Genomic DNA, 14,376 nt, shown 5'->3' with positions numbered 1-14,376 from the left:
TTTGATTAATGTTGAACATTCCCTGCACCACTATGTTATCCTTTCCTGTCCTTGAGATTTACATGACTCAATGGCAAAGAAAAAATGTGTCCAGTGGTCAGATCCCTTCCCTCCTGGGCAGTGCCAAGCGTGACATGTGCTTCCTTCTCAGACTCCTGAAAATCTCAGAGGAGCCATCCTGTTCTCTTTGCATTTAATCGCTGCTCTTTCACATTTCCAACTTGTACAGATACCCTTCCAGACATATGCTTCCTTTTACATTATGTATCCTCAGGACCTCACCATCGATCCTTTACTGGAGGACAGAGGCTAGACAGTCTCATTTTATCTCTGTAATGTACTTAATTACAAATTAACATCCTGTCTCTGATCTCATCAGAAATTTATGTTTGGATCATGGGATGCACTGAGGAATACTCGGCTAACAGGAATCACTTCCAGGGACCCCCTGCAGCTGACGTGCATGCTGTTTCCACATGTCTGTAGCCACTGTGTGTGTTTTGGGGTCCTAGATTGAAATATAGGTATGTTGAGGAGTGGATTTAGTTAAAGGTCCTATTTATTCTTTTCTACTGCAAGTCTGAGGGGTGGCACACAGAACCAGAATGCAAAGAAAAACTCCTTTCTTTTTTCTCCGTCCTGACTTATTCTGTGTCTAGCACCGTGAAAGTCATGAGCATAGTTAGTCTTCCTCTGGCTTTTGGAACACCAGTGCCATTTGAGATGTAGGCGCTAGACCTGATGTGTCAGATGATGGCTTATTTAGGACTCTGGGCTGCTGCTAGTGTTTCCTACTTTTTAATTCAGCTGAGTGTTACACTTAACATCCTTTTTATAATCCCAGCTGTTTGGAATGCCAATAGGTGTGTTCTTGGGGCCCCAGTTTACCAGAAGCTTCACTGGCCAAAAAGTAGCAGAGAGACAGGGGCTAAGAGTGTCACCCCTGGATAATTATGTGCTCCTTCAAGAGGTGGGCTCTCCACAGCATCCACTTACAGGGGCCAGTCCAGGACTGCAGATGGTCAAAAGTCTGCTTGGAGTAATGGGTCTTCTGCTAAACAAGGGAGCATCAAGAATGCTCTGTTTGGAGCAAAGAAAGCAGATAATTAGTTGACCGCATATATTTGCTGCCAGTGTTCCAAATTGGGATCCTGAAAAGTAAGAGCACTTAGAGGTTGAATCTTGTTAACAGAGAGTGATTTGAATTAGGAACTCAAAATCATTATACTTTTGTTTTCATTCTCCATCTGAGGAGAGTGTGTGTGTGTGTGTCTGTGTGTGTAGAATTTGAGACAAGAGGCTTGTAGAGGTTCTTGTCTTACGCATTTTCTCTAACATGGGAAACAGGATACTGCAGGAACTAGGTTTCAAAGTAGCAAATGCTTGCTTATAAGCATAGCTCTGAAGGGCAAGCATTTTTTCATTGTTTTATTTATTTTTATTTATTTTTTAAGTAGTTTATTGACAAATTAGTTTCCATACAACACCCAGTGCTCTTCCCGACAAGTGCCCTCCGCCATCACCACCACCTCTTTTCCCCGCTCTACTTTCAAACTTCAGTTCCATTTTGTCAAATTCAGCTCTTGAAAGATGATCCATTTGCTACATGTTTATCCCTATAGCTGCTTTCCTGAGTCTGCCTTCAGCTGTGACTGTGCCTGAGGCAACTCTGGTTATAGTTAGGGGTAAAACCCAGAGGGAGATACACAAGAAACATCATGGCACAAAGGCGGTGGAGCAATGGAGAGAAAGTGTTCTGAGCTGGGAAGAGAATAGTCTCATTTCTCCCAATCCAGAAACATCGGCCGTCTCTGTTCGTCACCACTCCTCAGCACCTCCTCCCTGTAGGGGCTGCTCATAAGCAGTCAGATGAGCAGGGGGCATTTCCCCTTGATGGGACCATCCTGAGAGTTGCATCTTCCAGAGCTTCATCATCACAGGAGAACTTTTAATAGAATTAGGAACAGAAATGCAATAGCCATTGGACCAGTATCACCCAGGCAGAAGTCAAGGGGGACCTGAAAGAGACCTGAGCCCAGCACCATTGCCAGCAGGAAGTGACCTTCTCGTTGAACCTGAAGCTGCTCAGAACCTACCAGGAGGGTGAAAGAAACTGATCTAGACACAAGAGAATTTGTGCTTGTCCACTTTTGGGGCTTTAGCAGCAAAGCTTTGAAGGAACAGCCTTTGTGTTGTGGCCTTTTGTTACACACACACGTCTGTATGGGTGTGTATGTGGCCAAAAGAGAAGTTGGGCAAAACACTTCTTACATGTGATGTCTTAGGATTTTTAAAAATCAGTCTTTGCCTCTATAAAGTGGATACTAGTAACTTTATTTCACAGTCCATTAGTGGGTCACAGTAGCTGAAAATCACTGTTCTGATGTAGAATTTATTACAGTAGCATTGGGAGTTCTTTCTGAATGAACATCATACTTTTACCTAATATCACATCTTACAGTATTATGTCTATCTTTAATGATTAAATTATGAGCTGATTGTGGAGAGTTCTTGACCTAGAGTGGTATAAGTATTTTGGGGAATCTTTATGACCAGTATGCTGTTCCAAGTTAAAGCATTACTAAAGAGGCATTGCTGAATTCCATCTGTAGGCGCTGTCCCGGGACCTTCCTGCCATTTACCCAGGGACTCTTCACTTGTCTCTGTTACTGTGGTCTTGCTGAATTTCCCTCTCTTCCCTGTCACTTCCTTGGGGCTTGATTTGCCCTTTGGGAATGGCTCCTGCCACATGAAACTTCACATTCTCCTCCTTCATTTTCTCAACCTCTTTTACTTTCTTAGGCATCCCTTCACTGCCCTGCTTCTCTCTCTCCCTTCCAGATGCTTCATTCACATGAGCTAATGGTTGTGGACTTACTGTTAGGACAGTCACCATACACCATCCCTGGGATGGCTCATCCCGTAGCAGCTTGTAAAAGCAGGTCCCACGAAGAATAGGTAAACCAAGTAGGGACAAGGAAGTTACGCTTTGGTAATGGAAGTCTCTGTATGATCCAAGAGGCAGTGTCTCTGCCAAGCACTTTCCTGGAAACCTGGACAAGTCCATTTCTGGCTTTAGCAGTAGTGCCCTGGACTTAAGAGGAATAATATTCCTAATGCCTTGTTTTCTGAGCTGAATTTCAAACATGAGGCTGATAATACTTACCTTGTTTATAGATGCTTTGGGTGTTGTGACAGTGGTGAAGCACCTCACCTGATATCTACAATGTAAAAAGTTCTCATAGCCTGTGTCCTTTGCTCTTACTTCTCTCAGTATTGTGTTGCTACATAAGAAATTACTACAAACTTAGCAGATTGAAACTATATGGTAAAACCTTGGATAGTGAGTAACTCATCCTGTGGGGTTCCTGCAAGACGAGCAGACATTCCTAAGAAATTTTAACTCGATAAATGAGTGATGTCTTGTAATACGAGTCGTGTGCGATGCTGAATGTCACATGATCACAACTGAACCAATGAATCTTGAAATTCACTTTGATCAACGAGTGCTTTGGATTAGAATCATGTTTCCAGATTAATTATGTTCACAAAAACAAGGTCTTATTGTATGTTTATTATCTTAAAATTCTTTGAGATCACAAGTCTGGGCACAGCCTCAATGAGTCCTTTGTTCTGGGGCTCTCAAAGCTGAAATCAGGAAGTTGGCTGGGTTGTGTCCTCATCTGCAGCTTGGGGTTCTCCTGTAAGTTCATGCGGGTTCTTGGTGGAGTTCAGTTCCTTGTGGTTGGCGGACTGAGGTCCCAGTTTCCTTGTTGGCTGGTTGGTGGTTGCAGTCAGCTCCTGGAGCCCACCCTCAGCCTGAGCCGCATGGCCTTCTGCCAATACTCCAGCTACTTAAAGCCAGTGGGAGAGTCTTAGATAACATACGACCTTATATAATATTCTGTAATCATGGGGGTAGCCCTTCATCATGTTCATTGGACCTTTGACACTCCAGAGAGGGGATGGTGCAGACTACATACATGAAGGGATGGGAATCTTGGGGCCATCATTGAAACCTGCCCATCACATTATCACATTTATCATGAATCCAACATAACTGCTGAGGATTCTCTTTATAGATTCATGATAGGAAATAAAGTCATCTCTTTTTGTTTACAATCAATTGTTTGAAATCCACCTACTCTAAAAGCAAGAAGTCCTTTTTCTCCCTTGAATGCTTCCCCCCTTTCCTCCACACAGATGTGCATGTGCGTGCGCACACACACAAACACACACATATTGGTTACCCAGGACCATGGAGATTCTTGAGGAGGAGGGCACTAGGGCATCGCTGTGGATGATACAGTGCATCACATTAGCAGAGGGTGCTGTTTGGGCAGTGCTGGGTCCTCGCTGGTCCAGCCCTGGCCCAGATTCCCTGCCCCCCCTCACAGCCCCCCGAACTGGGCATTGCATCTCCTCTCCAGCTCTGTGCTTCATTCTTCTCCACAATGCAATCCCCGTGCCTGTGCAACTGGACTGGAGAGGCAGCCGGTCCAGCCGCCCTGGAGCCACACTGCACCACAGAGGCCCTTGTGCTGGCCCAGGTCATTGGCAGGCTGCATTTCTGTGGGGTCTCTGCTCCGGTGTCACCTCAGTGAGTCATCCCTGATCTCCCTGTTTAATGGTATATTGTCTACTACCCCCTCTCCTTGCTCTCAGCCTGCCAGCTCTTACTTTATTTTTTCCCCATAATGGGACCTACGGCTATACAACACAGCTCATTTAAAAAAAAAATTATTGTTTGCCTTCCTTTTGTAGAAAGAAAGCTCCTCCTTGGCAGGGACTCCCCTTGCCCCTCCCAGGATCCCGTGTAGAGCCAAGCTCCTTAGAAACACCTTAGTGGTTTTTTAATGGATGCATAGATTACAAGAACCAGCAGCATTTTTTAAATTTATTTTTTAATCTAAGTGTAATTCATATACAATGTTATATTAGTTTCAGGTATACAATGTAATGACTCAGCAGTTCTATCTATTACTCAGTGCTCATCAGAGTAGATGCACTTTTAATCTCCTTTGCCTGTTTCACCCTGCCCCATCCACCTCCCCACCAGTTTACTGTTTGTATTTAAGAGTCTGTGGTTTGGTTTGCCTCTTTTTTTCCTTTGTTCAACCAGCAGCATTTTTAGGCACAAACTTCAGTGTCATACTGTGTGTTGACTGATTAAGGCAAGTTAAACACGTCACCTTATGTCACCGATGGACGGAAGCATCTCATGGAAATCATAACAGGTTCTACCTATTGTGCAGAAGTCTGTGCTGGTGGATGATGGGAGGAGTGGATGTGAAAACATCTGTGTCGTATGGAGAATCAGTGTACGTGGTGGTGGTGGTGGTGGTAGTGACTGGGCAGGAGTCTCTCAGATAAGTTTGTCCTGGAAGTGATAGTTGAGCAGCAGTTGGGAGCTGCTGTGGGGCTCCTGGATGGCACACTCGGTTAAGTGTCAGACTCTTGGTTTGGGCTCAGACTCTTCGTTTGTGAGTTTGAGCCCTGCCCTGGGCTCTCTGCTGAGGCATGCAGCCTGTTTGGTATTCGCTGTCTCTTTCTCTCTCTGCCCCTTCCCTGCTCACAGTATCTGTCTCTCTCATAAATAAATAAATAAACATTAAAAAAATAATCATAAAATAAGAAGATAGACAAAGCTCTGGAAGCCAACCAAGGAGAAACAGCACAGGAACTCGGCTCTGCTGAGTTTTACTACAACACATCCTAACTCTCCATCTTAATGAATCTTCACTAATATTTCCCAGAGTGCTATTTTCTACACATTTATTTGAGAAAGCAAGCCAATTTGTATGGAATTATCTACAGATTTGGTGTCTAAGATCCTAGATCACATTGTGTGTTTCTCTTCTCCTAGTTGTTTTTTAAAATAAGAAAGTTGGCAGGAACCTAGATCACAACTACATGATCACTTAACAGTATTGAGGAGCAGTCTACCTTCTCCCTTTTCCCCACCTGCTGCCACCGGTACTCAAGTCACTCCAGTGACAGTCTCTCTGTAAACACCAAGGACCTAGGGGTTTCAGCGTTCATAGTAGTCTCTCTTTTCCAGAAAAAAAGGCTTAGGGGTCAGGAATCCTAAAGACAGCTCAGATGACTTTTTGGAGCCTGCACTGAGTCCGAAGGGCCTTGACTGGGCAGCTCTCCTAGGGGAGGAATGGCCCCTGAGCACCCCCCCCCCGCACCGCCGCACCCCACAGGGCCCCAAGTCTCAGGTGTCATGAGGGGAGGGGCCAGTGCAACAAGGACAGTCCTGTCAGCGGGTCTGTAAGTATGCAGCCCTGTAAAGGGGTCCTGCCCTCCCACCCCTTTCACTGGGAAACTGCAAAAACTCAGTTATGGGGAATCTGAAGCGCCAGAGGGTGAGTAACTTGCCGGAGTCCCACAGCCACTAAAGTGGCAGGGCCAGAACTGAACTGGCTCATCTGTCTGGCTTCACAGCCTCTGCTTTGAGCCTCAGAGGACTGGTCACTGCTGTGCACCCAGCGTTGGACCGTCATCAGGGATGGAGCGTGGAGCAGGGTCTACTGCACGTGGACACGGGTCTGTTGAGCTTCCTGCCCATCGCAGCCCTGAAGGGGCTCATGCTGGCCTTGGTTCACTGGCCCCACCAGCAGGGAGCATTGTGGTTCAGCATCTGGAGATGTGTCCGTGAACATGGTGCTCTCAGTCACACTGACCTCCGGCTGGATCCATCTCAGCCCCTTCTGTTTGGGCCACCAGACAGCGCTCAGTTCTAGTTTGTGAAATGCGGTGGTGGCGTCCTTTGCACCAAAATCGGCCTGGACCTCATGACCGGTTTGGCCTTCCTTCTGACCCAGGATGCTGACGGCCTCTGCCCCCTCTCTCCTACAGATGCCGCCCCTATGAGGACTGCTGTGGCTCCAGGTGCTGCGTGCGGGCCCTCTCCATACAGAGGCTGTGGTATTTTTGGTAGGTGCAACTCTTCCTGGTCTCGAATGCCTTGCTCTACCTCCCACCGCCCCCAAGGGCTCTGCCACCCTCAGTGTTGTCATGTCATCTTCCCCTGAGGTCTTGGTCTCGGGGACAGCCTCGGCCAAGGAAACAGGTAGGTTCAGGTTGGCTCACCAAGTTTGCAGAAAGCTTGCTCCCATTTTCACAGGCTGTGGCTGGGAAAGAGGAGTTAGAGTTGGGATGTTGGGAAGGTGGGCTGGAAGCCCGTTGATCTCCAGCAGCTGCTGCTCCACGTTCTGAGATGGAGCCGAGGATGATTGTCCAAAAGACTCCGAATTAGCAAGTCTTGTGATCAAGTCTGCACTGCCTGGAAGTCATCCCTATCCGTTGTGTCCACTTAATAGCAACTTTCAGGACAGACAGCCTGCATCCTTGTCCATCTGCCAGCTCTCCTGAGGGAAGGCTGTAAAATTCTACCTTGAGAGGGGATGAGGGAGGGACACTGATGGGACATCCTAGAAGGAGAGAGGTGTGGTTTCCATTAACAACAGGATCCCCGGGGGATCGCCCTCTGCAGAGGAGGATGGCGTGGGGGTGTGTCCGGAGGTGTATTTGAGTCCATAGTTGAGAGACGCTGCTTCAGATCTCAGGGCTGGCAGGGCATGAGTGGGAGAGGATGTGCCGAAAGCCAGAAGAGCACTTCCTGTACCGAGCCACCCTCTCGTCTTCTCCACTGCAGTGGTGGTGTCATCCAGCGGATCCCACAGAGGGTTACGACTTAAGATTCTCCATGACTTTTAGGTTCTGACATTACTGACTTCTGAAGACTCTCAGACTTTTAGTAAGCATGTTACGGGAGCTGCTTTAAATGTTTTGTGAGGTTTTGTCTTTCCCTTCTAACAACTGTTCCCAATGTTTGATTAGGGAAAATGCCAAGTAGGTGGGGTTCCACATGTCACGCTGTCTTTAGGAGGAGAGCCTGCTTCCATATCCCCATCTACACCTCTTAGATGGGGCATTGGCCATTTGGGGGCTCGCTTCCCCTGTCCTATCGGGCCCTGGCCTGCCCCCACCTTGGGGCTGGTTTGGACGTCCCCTGTCCTGATGTCACCACTTCTGATAAGCCCTCCTGAACCAACTGCCATGTTGGTGTCTAGAACTCTATAATAGAAGATGAACTTTTTTTTATGCTGAGATTTTCTAAATGTAAACATCTCTGGGTCCACTGCAAGTGGAATGGACCAGCCTAAGCAGGGCCTGGAGGACCAGGACAGCTGGTATTTCGGAGTTTTGCGTAGCTTCATGCATGCTTTCCCTTAAAACTTTCCTCCATGGGGCCTTGTGGTAGAAGGAGACAGGACTGTCTGGGACAAGAGCTCCGAAATGGTTAGAAGTTATACCAGGTTAGCCTGAAGCACCAGATGTTCCTAAAAGTGACATGTTCCTCCAAATGAAAAAACTTGTCAAGATTTAGGCATTCGGTAAGATTGCAGGAGAAATATGAGGGCCTAGAAACTATGGCATCTTCCTTGGCTTTTTCAGGAAACTTTACCTGAGCTGACAGCCAGGTGCCTTTGAGCCACTGGCCAGAGTCACTTGTCAGGGTTGGAACGCATCGGTCAATCAGCATGCAGTGAGCTAGCGGGATCAAATGGGGTGTCTGACGCAGAGGAGGAGATTCTGGCAGCAGATTCCAAAGTGGGGATACGGCCAGAGAACAGCTGGAGATGCGAGTATGAGAGGCCCCAGCTGAAGTCAATGGATGCTTGGGTCCAGCTCCAGTGCATTCCTGCTCTCAGTAAACATAAAGTGTCTTGTCACACCAGGGCCCCATGGGAGAGGCATGTAGTGTAGTCAGGCTCCTAAAAGAAACAGGTGTTTAAATAGTAATTATATGTGGAGAATTTTAAACCAGTGTTCTGGAAACACAGGATGGAGCCTCTGATGCCAAAAAAGTTGGGAAAAGGAGCAAAGCTTATGACAGGGTCTCAGAGAGGGTGTTCTGTTCAAAGGGACCAGCATGTCGATGGGACAGGGAGGAGAGAGAGTGGCAGGAAAGTCATGTGGGGAGGCAGGTGTTTGGGGAGGAAGCAGCGGGAATGGGAACATGGAGCTGGGCCTGGAGGGAAGGACGGGCTACTCTCCCACCTGGGTCCCACCTCGTTTTTAAGGACTTCTGTCTCCTTACCATAGAAGAAGGATTTTGGAGGAGAATGCTCTCAGAAGTCCTCCTGGTTCTAAAATCTTGAGTAATCTTTAACCAACACAGTCTGAATGAAATTCTTGGGGTTAGAAAAACTAGACCGGCAGCACCCTTGAGTGGAGCTGGAAAGTGCACCACAACGGAGCTAAAACCAGCAGGGTTAGCATGTGTAAGCCCTGCTGCCGGGGGGCTCCCTCCCTGGAGCCTGGGTGCACCTGGGTCCACATCGTGATTCCCCCACTGCCTGGGACGTGCACTCAGGGAGAGAGCTGCTGTCCCCAGTGCTGGGGGCGGGCAGGCAAGGTTTGAAACATACACTGAACTGAAGAAACCAGATTACTTTGGATCATAGAAAAGGCAGGAAGTTCCTTTCTTAATCCCTGGAAAGCTTGCAAAACCTGTCCAGCCATGAAAGAGAACATCTCAAGCACAATCAGCCTTTAGTGCTTCAAAGAACAGCTTTTCTTACCCCACCCCTCCTTTTCCCCATCCTCTCTTTCCTTGATCTACAAGCTTGTTCATTTTCCTGCCTCCCTTGTCAGAGAAACTTCTCTCTTAAGTTCTCTCAGTGAATCTGATAATGACTGATACCTAAGCTGACAATCGGTCTCCCACCCTGTGACTTGTTCTGTCCCTGCCTGGTACTTGGTCTCTGTCGGGTGCAATATCATTCACATTTGGCTAGAAGGAAAATGCCATTTGAAAGTGTCACCAATACTTTGGCCTATCCCGTGGAAGAGACCCCTATCTCAGGTGTCTTGTGCCTTTTCCAAAAACAGGGAGCCTGGGCTCTTGGGAGCAAGTGGTAGCGCCGTTTGAAAGTGCTATGAACCCTGTAAATAAAGCCTTATGCACAGTCAGCCTCTCTGTGCTCAGATACTTACAGTTCAGCCCATTGTTGAATGTGAGATTACCACTGAGTCCACCCCAGGGAAGTTCGCTTTAAGAGCCAGGACAGTTCCTGCGGCTGCAGCGTCTCGGTGCTGGATGCCAGACCCCTGCACAGGGGGCTGTCTAGTTTCCCAGGAAGGCAGCCCCCTCGGCCCCCCCCCCCATCTGCAGCCCACAGCCATCCTCGGGGGCCTCTTGCTGACCCAGCTTCCCGCTGGCACACATGCTCTTTCCACCCACAATGTGCCTTCCCTCCCCTCCAACTGCCTCTTTCTTCCCATCCCTCCAAACTGAGCTCAGATCCTGCTTTGAAGGAAAGGGAGTTTTTTGGATCACCTTGCTATAACACATACCCTTGTTTAAAACCTCTTGTTGCACTGAATCATACACGTAAAAATGGTGAAAATGGTGACTTTTACATTATGTATATTTTCTTATATACATATGTGTGCACGTACACACACACACACACACACACAGAACTGATGACTGCACCTTCGGTTTTCTTTCTTAGCACTAACCACAGTTTGTAAATCAGTGATTTTGTCAATTTGTTGTTTGCCGTCCCCCTCCTCTATGAGAACTCAGGTTTGGTGGGTGGGGAGGAACTTTACTTTCCTCTCTATAATGCACAACACGGTGCCGGGGCCAGAGCAGCGCTTAAACACTGTTGAATGAATGATTAATTAGAAGACAGGTTGGAAAGTCACAATTTCAGCCCTTTCCTGAATCATTTCCTGACTGACTGATGGACTTACACTTGACATCGTATTAATATTCTTTATAGTAGACTTTATCGCCTACTTTTTCCTTAATTTCATTATGTGTGGGCAGATGCCTTTGACAATGATGTAGCTGGCTCTGCCGCTCCTTCATCCTTCACAAGGCAGTGGGCTGCCCATGCAGTGTGGGTCTGTTGGGTGAGGTTCCGGAAGGTTCTACAAGTCCCATCATGTTGTCAGTTCACAGACAGTCAGGAGTTTCCCAGCTGTATCTGTGCAGGACAGTAACTTGGCCCTTCTCGGAATGACTTCCCCTGTGTCTGGAAATACAACGCATAGTGCAAATGTGAGGTGGGACAAAACCATTTATCCATTTCTCAGTCATTTATTGAATGCCAGTGATGTGACAATCTCAGAGAATTTTCCGACGAGTTAGACAAAGGCTCTGTCCTTAAAGCAGTAGCTCTACTGTTCATTAGATTTTAGGGTCACAGTAGGAGGTCAGCCATACTTAGAACGGAGAGATTTTGTATCTGTGGCTCTTTTATTGGGTATGAGTACTTTCTTTAGGCCTTTAGTTTTTCTGTAATTAAGGTGTGCCCTAGGAAGGTCAACATGTAAAATTTCTTTCTGAATATTCATGTAATGGGAGAAAATGGCTAGAAAGGACAAATGTGCTTGTCCGTGTCGCTTTCCCGGTGAAGAATGGAAATTGGGGGACATGGACAGTGGGGCAAAAGCTGGATTGGCCGTGGCATTCAGGCAAGATTGAGAAAGCATCTCCTGCTTTGGCTAAAGTTACTGGAGTTGAGGTCAGAGCATTGGACGGGAAAGAGATTGCACCAGCCCTTCAAAGGCAGCTGAGTATTTGGAGCTATTTGAGACAGAAAGCTCACTTAGAGACCTCAGTGTGAGTGAGCTGCATTCAGGGGCGTTCCAAATTCCACAGGCCAGTGGTCCCCCTGGTGTCACCCACCTAAGAATGTCCTCGGGGAGAAGTCAGGGGAAGGCCAGCCTGAGGGGCCGGATGTGAGCCCCGCCCTCTGACACCAGCAGGTGGGAGTCAGTGCCCATGGATCTCGGAGTCTGTGGGCCTTTGAGCCCAGGTCATCCTGGGACAGCCACTGTGCGCCCTGAACCCCACCTCGCCCCTGTGATCTGATCCACCCCAACCTCTCTGCCCTGAAGCCCCCCACCCCTGTGCCCTGAGCCCCCCCTCACTGCTGTGCTCTCGCTCAGGTTTCTCTTGATGATGGGCGTGCTCTTCTGCTGCGGAGCGGGCTTCTTCATCCGGAGGCGCATGTACCCACCACCGCTGATCGAGGAGCCTGCGTTCAACGTGTCCTACACCAGGCAGCCCCCCAATACCACCCCAGGTCAGCCCACCCACCGTCCTTGTCTCTGCTTGTGCGCTTTATGTGTCCTCCGCAAGCATCTGAAAAAGTCACTGCTGTGAAACATGCTAGAGGAGAACATTCAGACCGTGTTTATTCATTTAGTTCTGATGATCAACCTCACTGTGCATTTGTGTTGAGAAAAAGGGCAGTGTCTATTGGATTGCATGTCTGTTACCTCATATTCTTACCTGATGAGTGGTGCTCCTTTTGTACATATCTGTGCAGTTCCTATGAGCATATTGTTTGCTGTTTTTGCCCTTAATTACTTCATGTGTACATTTCTGTGTACAAGCAGCACTGTCCCTGCCATTCCTAATGCATCGGGACTAAATAGTAATTAGGCTACTAAATGGTGATTTGTTAGATATTCTGTCATTGCTGATCCTTTGTATTTTCTTGTTTTGCTTTTTATTCATTCATTCAACGAGTATTTACTATGCATTTACTAATATTCTGAGTACGTATAAATAGAGCACATTTCTGCACAAGTTACATGTGGCCTGATTAGACAAAAAAAATTAGTGGTTTCTTAATGTTTACAAAACTGCTTTCACTCTCTACAACTCTCAGGTACTGTGGAGGGTGAACATGAGCCTCCCTTGGACACAGGCTGGTTCCCTGTTGTTGGCATTGTATGTGACATGTTCCCCTTCCCTGTGAGGGCACCTTATGAGAAGGAAGGGACAGCGGGGTGGGTGGGCACAGCTCAGCAGAGCTCCTGTCTTTCTGCCACTGTGTGCTGAGGGGCGGTGGCCGGCATCTCTGTTGTGCTTGCTGCTCTGCGGCTCACGGTCTCCACCGGGGCAGTGGAGGGCCACTCTCTCTCTTCATTGCACACCCCAGTGGACGCAGTCCTAGGAGCAGTTCCTGCCTTGGGTTGGATGAAGTTTCAGTCATGCAGGATGAGTATGTCCTAGAGATGTGCTCTACCGTTAGTGCTTACGGTTTATAGCACTGTATTATCCAACTCAAACTTGGTGAAGACCGTAGATCTTACATTAAGTGTTCTCATCATCATGCTAATAGGAATAGGTTTGGAGGTGATGAATAGATTGATGGCATATATAGTGGTGCTGACTTCACAGTATGTATCTCCAAACGCACCAAGTTGTATACATTACATAGGTCCAGCTTTTTGTATATCAATCAGAAATTTTTTTAAAAAAAAGCATTAGTGGTATTGAGTGTAAGTTTTCTCTCTTCCGTCCTCACGAGGACATGCTGTTCTCAAGATGCAACGGGAGTGGAGATGGACATTTGTTGTTTAGATCTTTTACAGTTTTTTTCCACCAGACCCTCCCTAGTTTTCTTTTTTAAAGAATCACCTTCATAATTTTTTAATGTTACTAAAAGATCTGAATATGTGTTTTCCGTAACAGCTCAAGGGTTGCTGTAGAGTAAAGCTTTCAACCAGGGTTAGTACCACTTTTCACGTGTAAGTGGATTTTTATTGTTTCCTAGTCCAGCATCGGGTGAAGTGCAAAGTTTCAGTGCAAGTTGGGGGCAGGGGCGCAAAATTAGATCTCATCTGGATTAGTCTGAGTCAGTCTTTTTTTTCCCAAGAAGGAAACAGTCCAGAGAAATTGGGTCAAAGACTTCTGAATTTCCTCCTTTTTTCTGTCGCTATATTGATTTTCAGTGCAGGGAAAAGCGGTCCGTGTCCCACGGGGCCACAGGTGCAAGATGCCACGTATCCTTGGTCCACGGTGCTGGCCAAGCATTCGGTCTGTCGTCCCCTTGCTGTCATGGTGACCGCGGTGCTCAGGTGGAGCTCCCAGCCGCCTGACACACAGTTCCCCTTGAATGTCTACGGCATCTCAGCATTTCCAAGTGAGAATGCTCTGTGTGCCCTGCGTGCCGGCGTTCCTCGTTCCGCCTCTTTTCTGCATCTCCGTGCACCCTGACTGGGGTCCTCGGGCCTGTCACCAACCACACCCATAAATAGGCATCAGATGTACCAGGTCTTCTCTCAGACTCCTGTCTCACCTCTGAGCAATGGCTGTTGAAGTTTCCCGGTCACTGATACCTTCCAGCTATTTGTCTACCACATTGCCACTAGAAAGTCCAGAAAGTTCTTAAAATTTTTTTTAGTGTTTATTTTTGAGAGAGAGACGGAGTGTGAGCAGAAGAGGGGCAGAGAAAGAGGGAGACAGAATCCGAAGCAGTCTCCAGGCTCTGAGCTGTTAGCACAGAGCCTGATGTGGGGCTCGAACTCATGAACGTGAGATCATGACCTGAG

General features: G+C 47.5%; 1 protein-coding gene across 6 annotated transcripts in view; it reads left to right on the top strand.

Annotated features, from left to right (window-relative positions):
* VOPP1 (VOPP1 WW domain binding protein) overlaps positions 1-14,376 on the top strand; it is a 112,955-nt gene that overhangs the window by 53,818 nt on the left and 44,761 nt on the right. For all 6 annotated transcript variants that reach the window (XR_003904079.1, XR_003904074.1, XM_029926419.1 and 3 more), the window contains exons 3-4: positions 6,865-6,942; positions 11,980-12,116. Coding sequence is in view for 4 of the 6 variants with exons in the window: in XM_029926419.1 (XP_029782279.1) it covers positions 6,865-6,942; positions 11,980-12,116 (215 nt within the window). In the remaining 2 variants the exon portion in view is untranslated. The remainder of the gene's footprint in view (positions 1-6,864; positions 6,943-11,979; positions 12,117-14,376) is intronic.

This window comes from Suricata suricatta, chromosome 2 (assembly GCF_006229205.1).
Source record: "Suricata suricatta isolate VVHF042 chromosome 2, meerkat_22Aug2017_6uvM2_HiC, whole genome shotgun sequence".
In the NCBI taxonomy this organism is placed as follows: Eukaryota; Metazoa; Chordata; class Mammalia; order Carnivora; family Herpestidae; genus Suricata; species Suricata suricatta.
The sequence above is the reverse complement of the archived record's forward strand: the minus strand, read 5'-3'. Positions and strand labels throughout refer to the sequence as shown.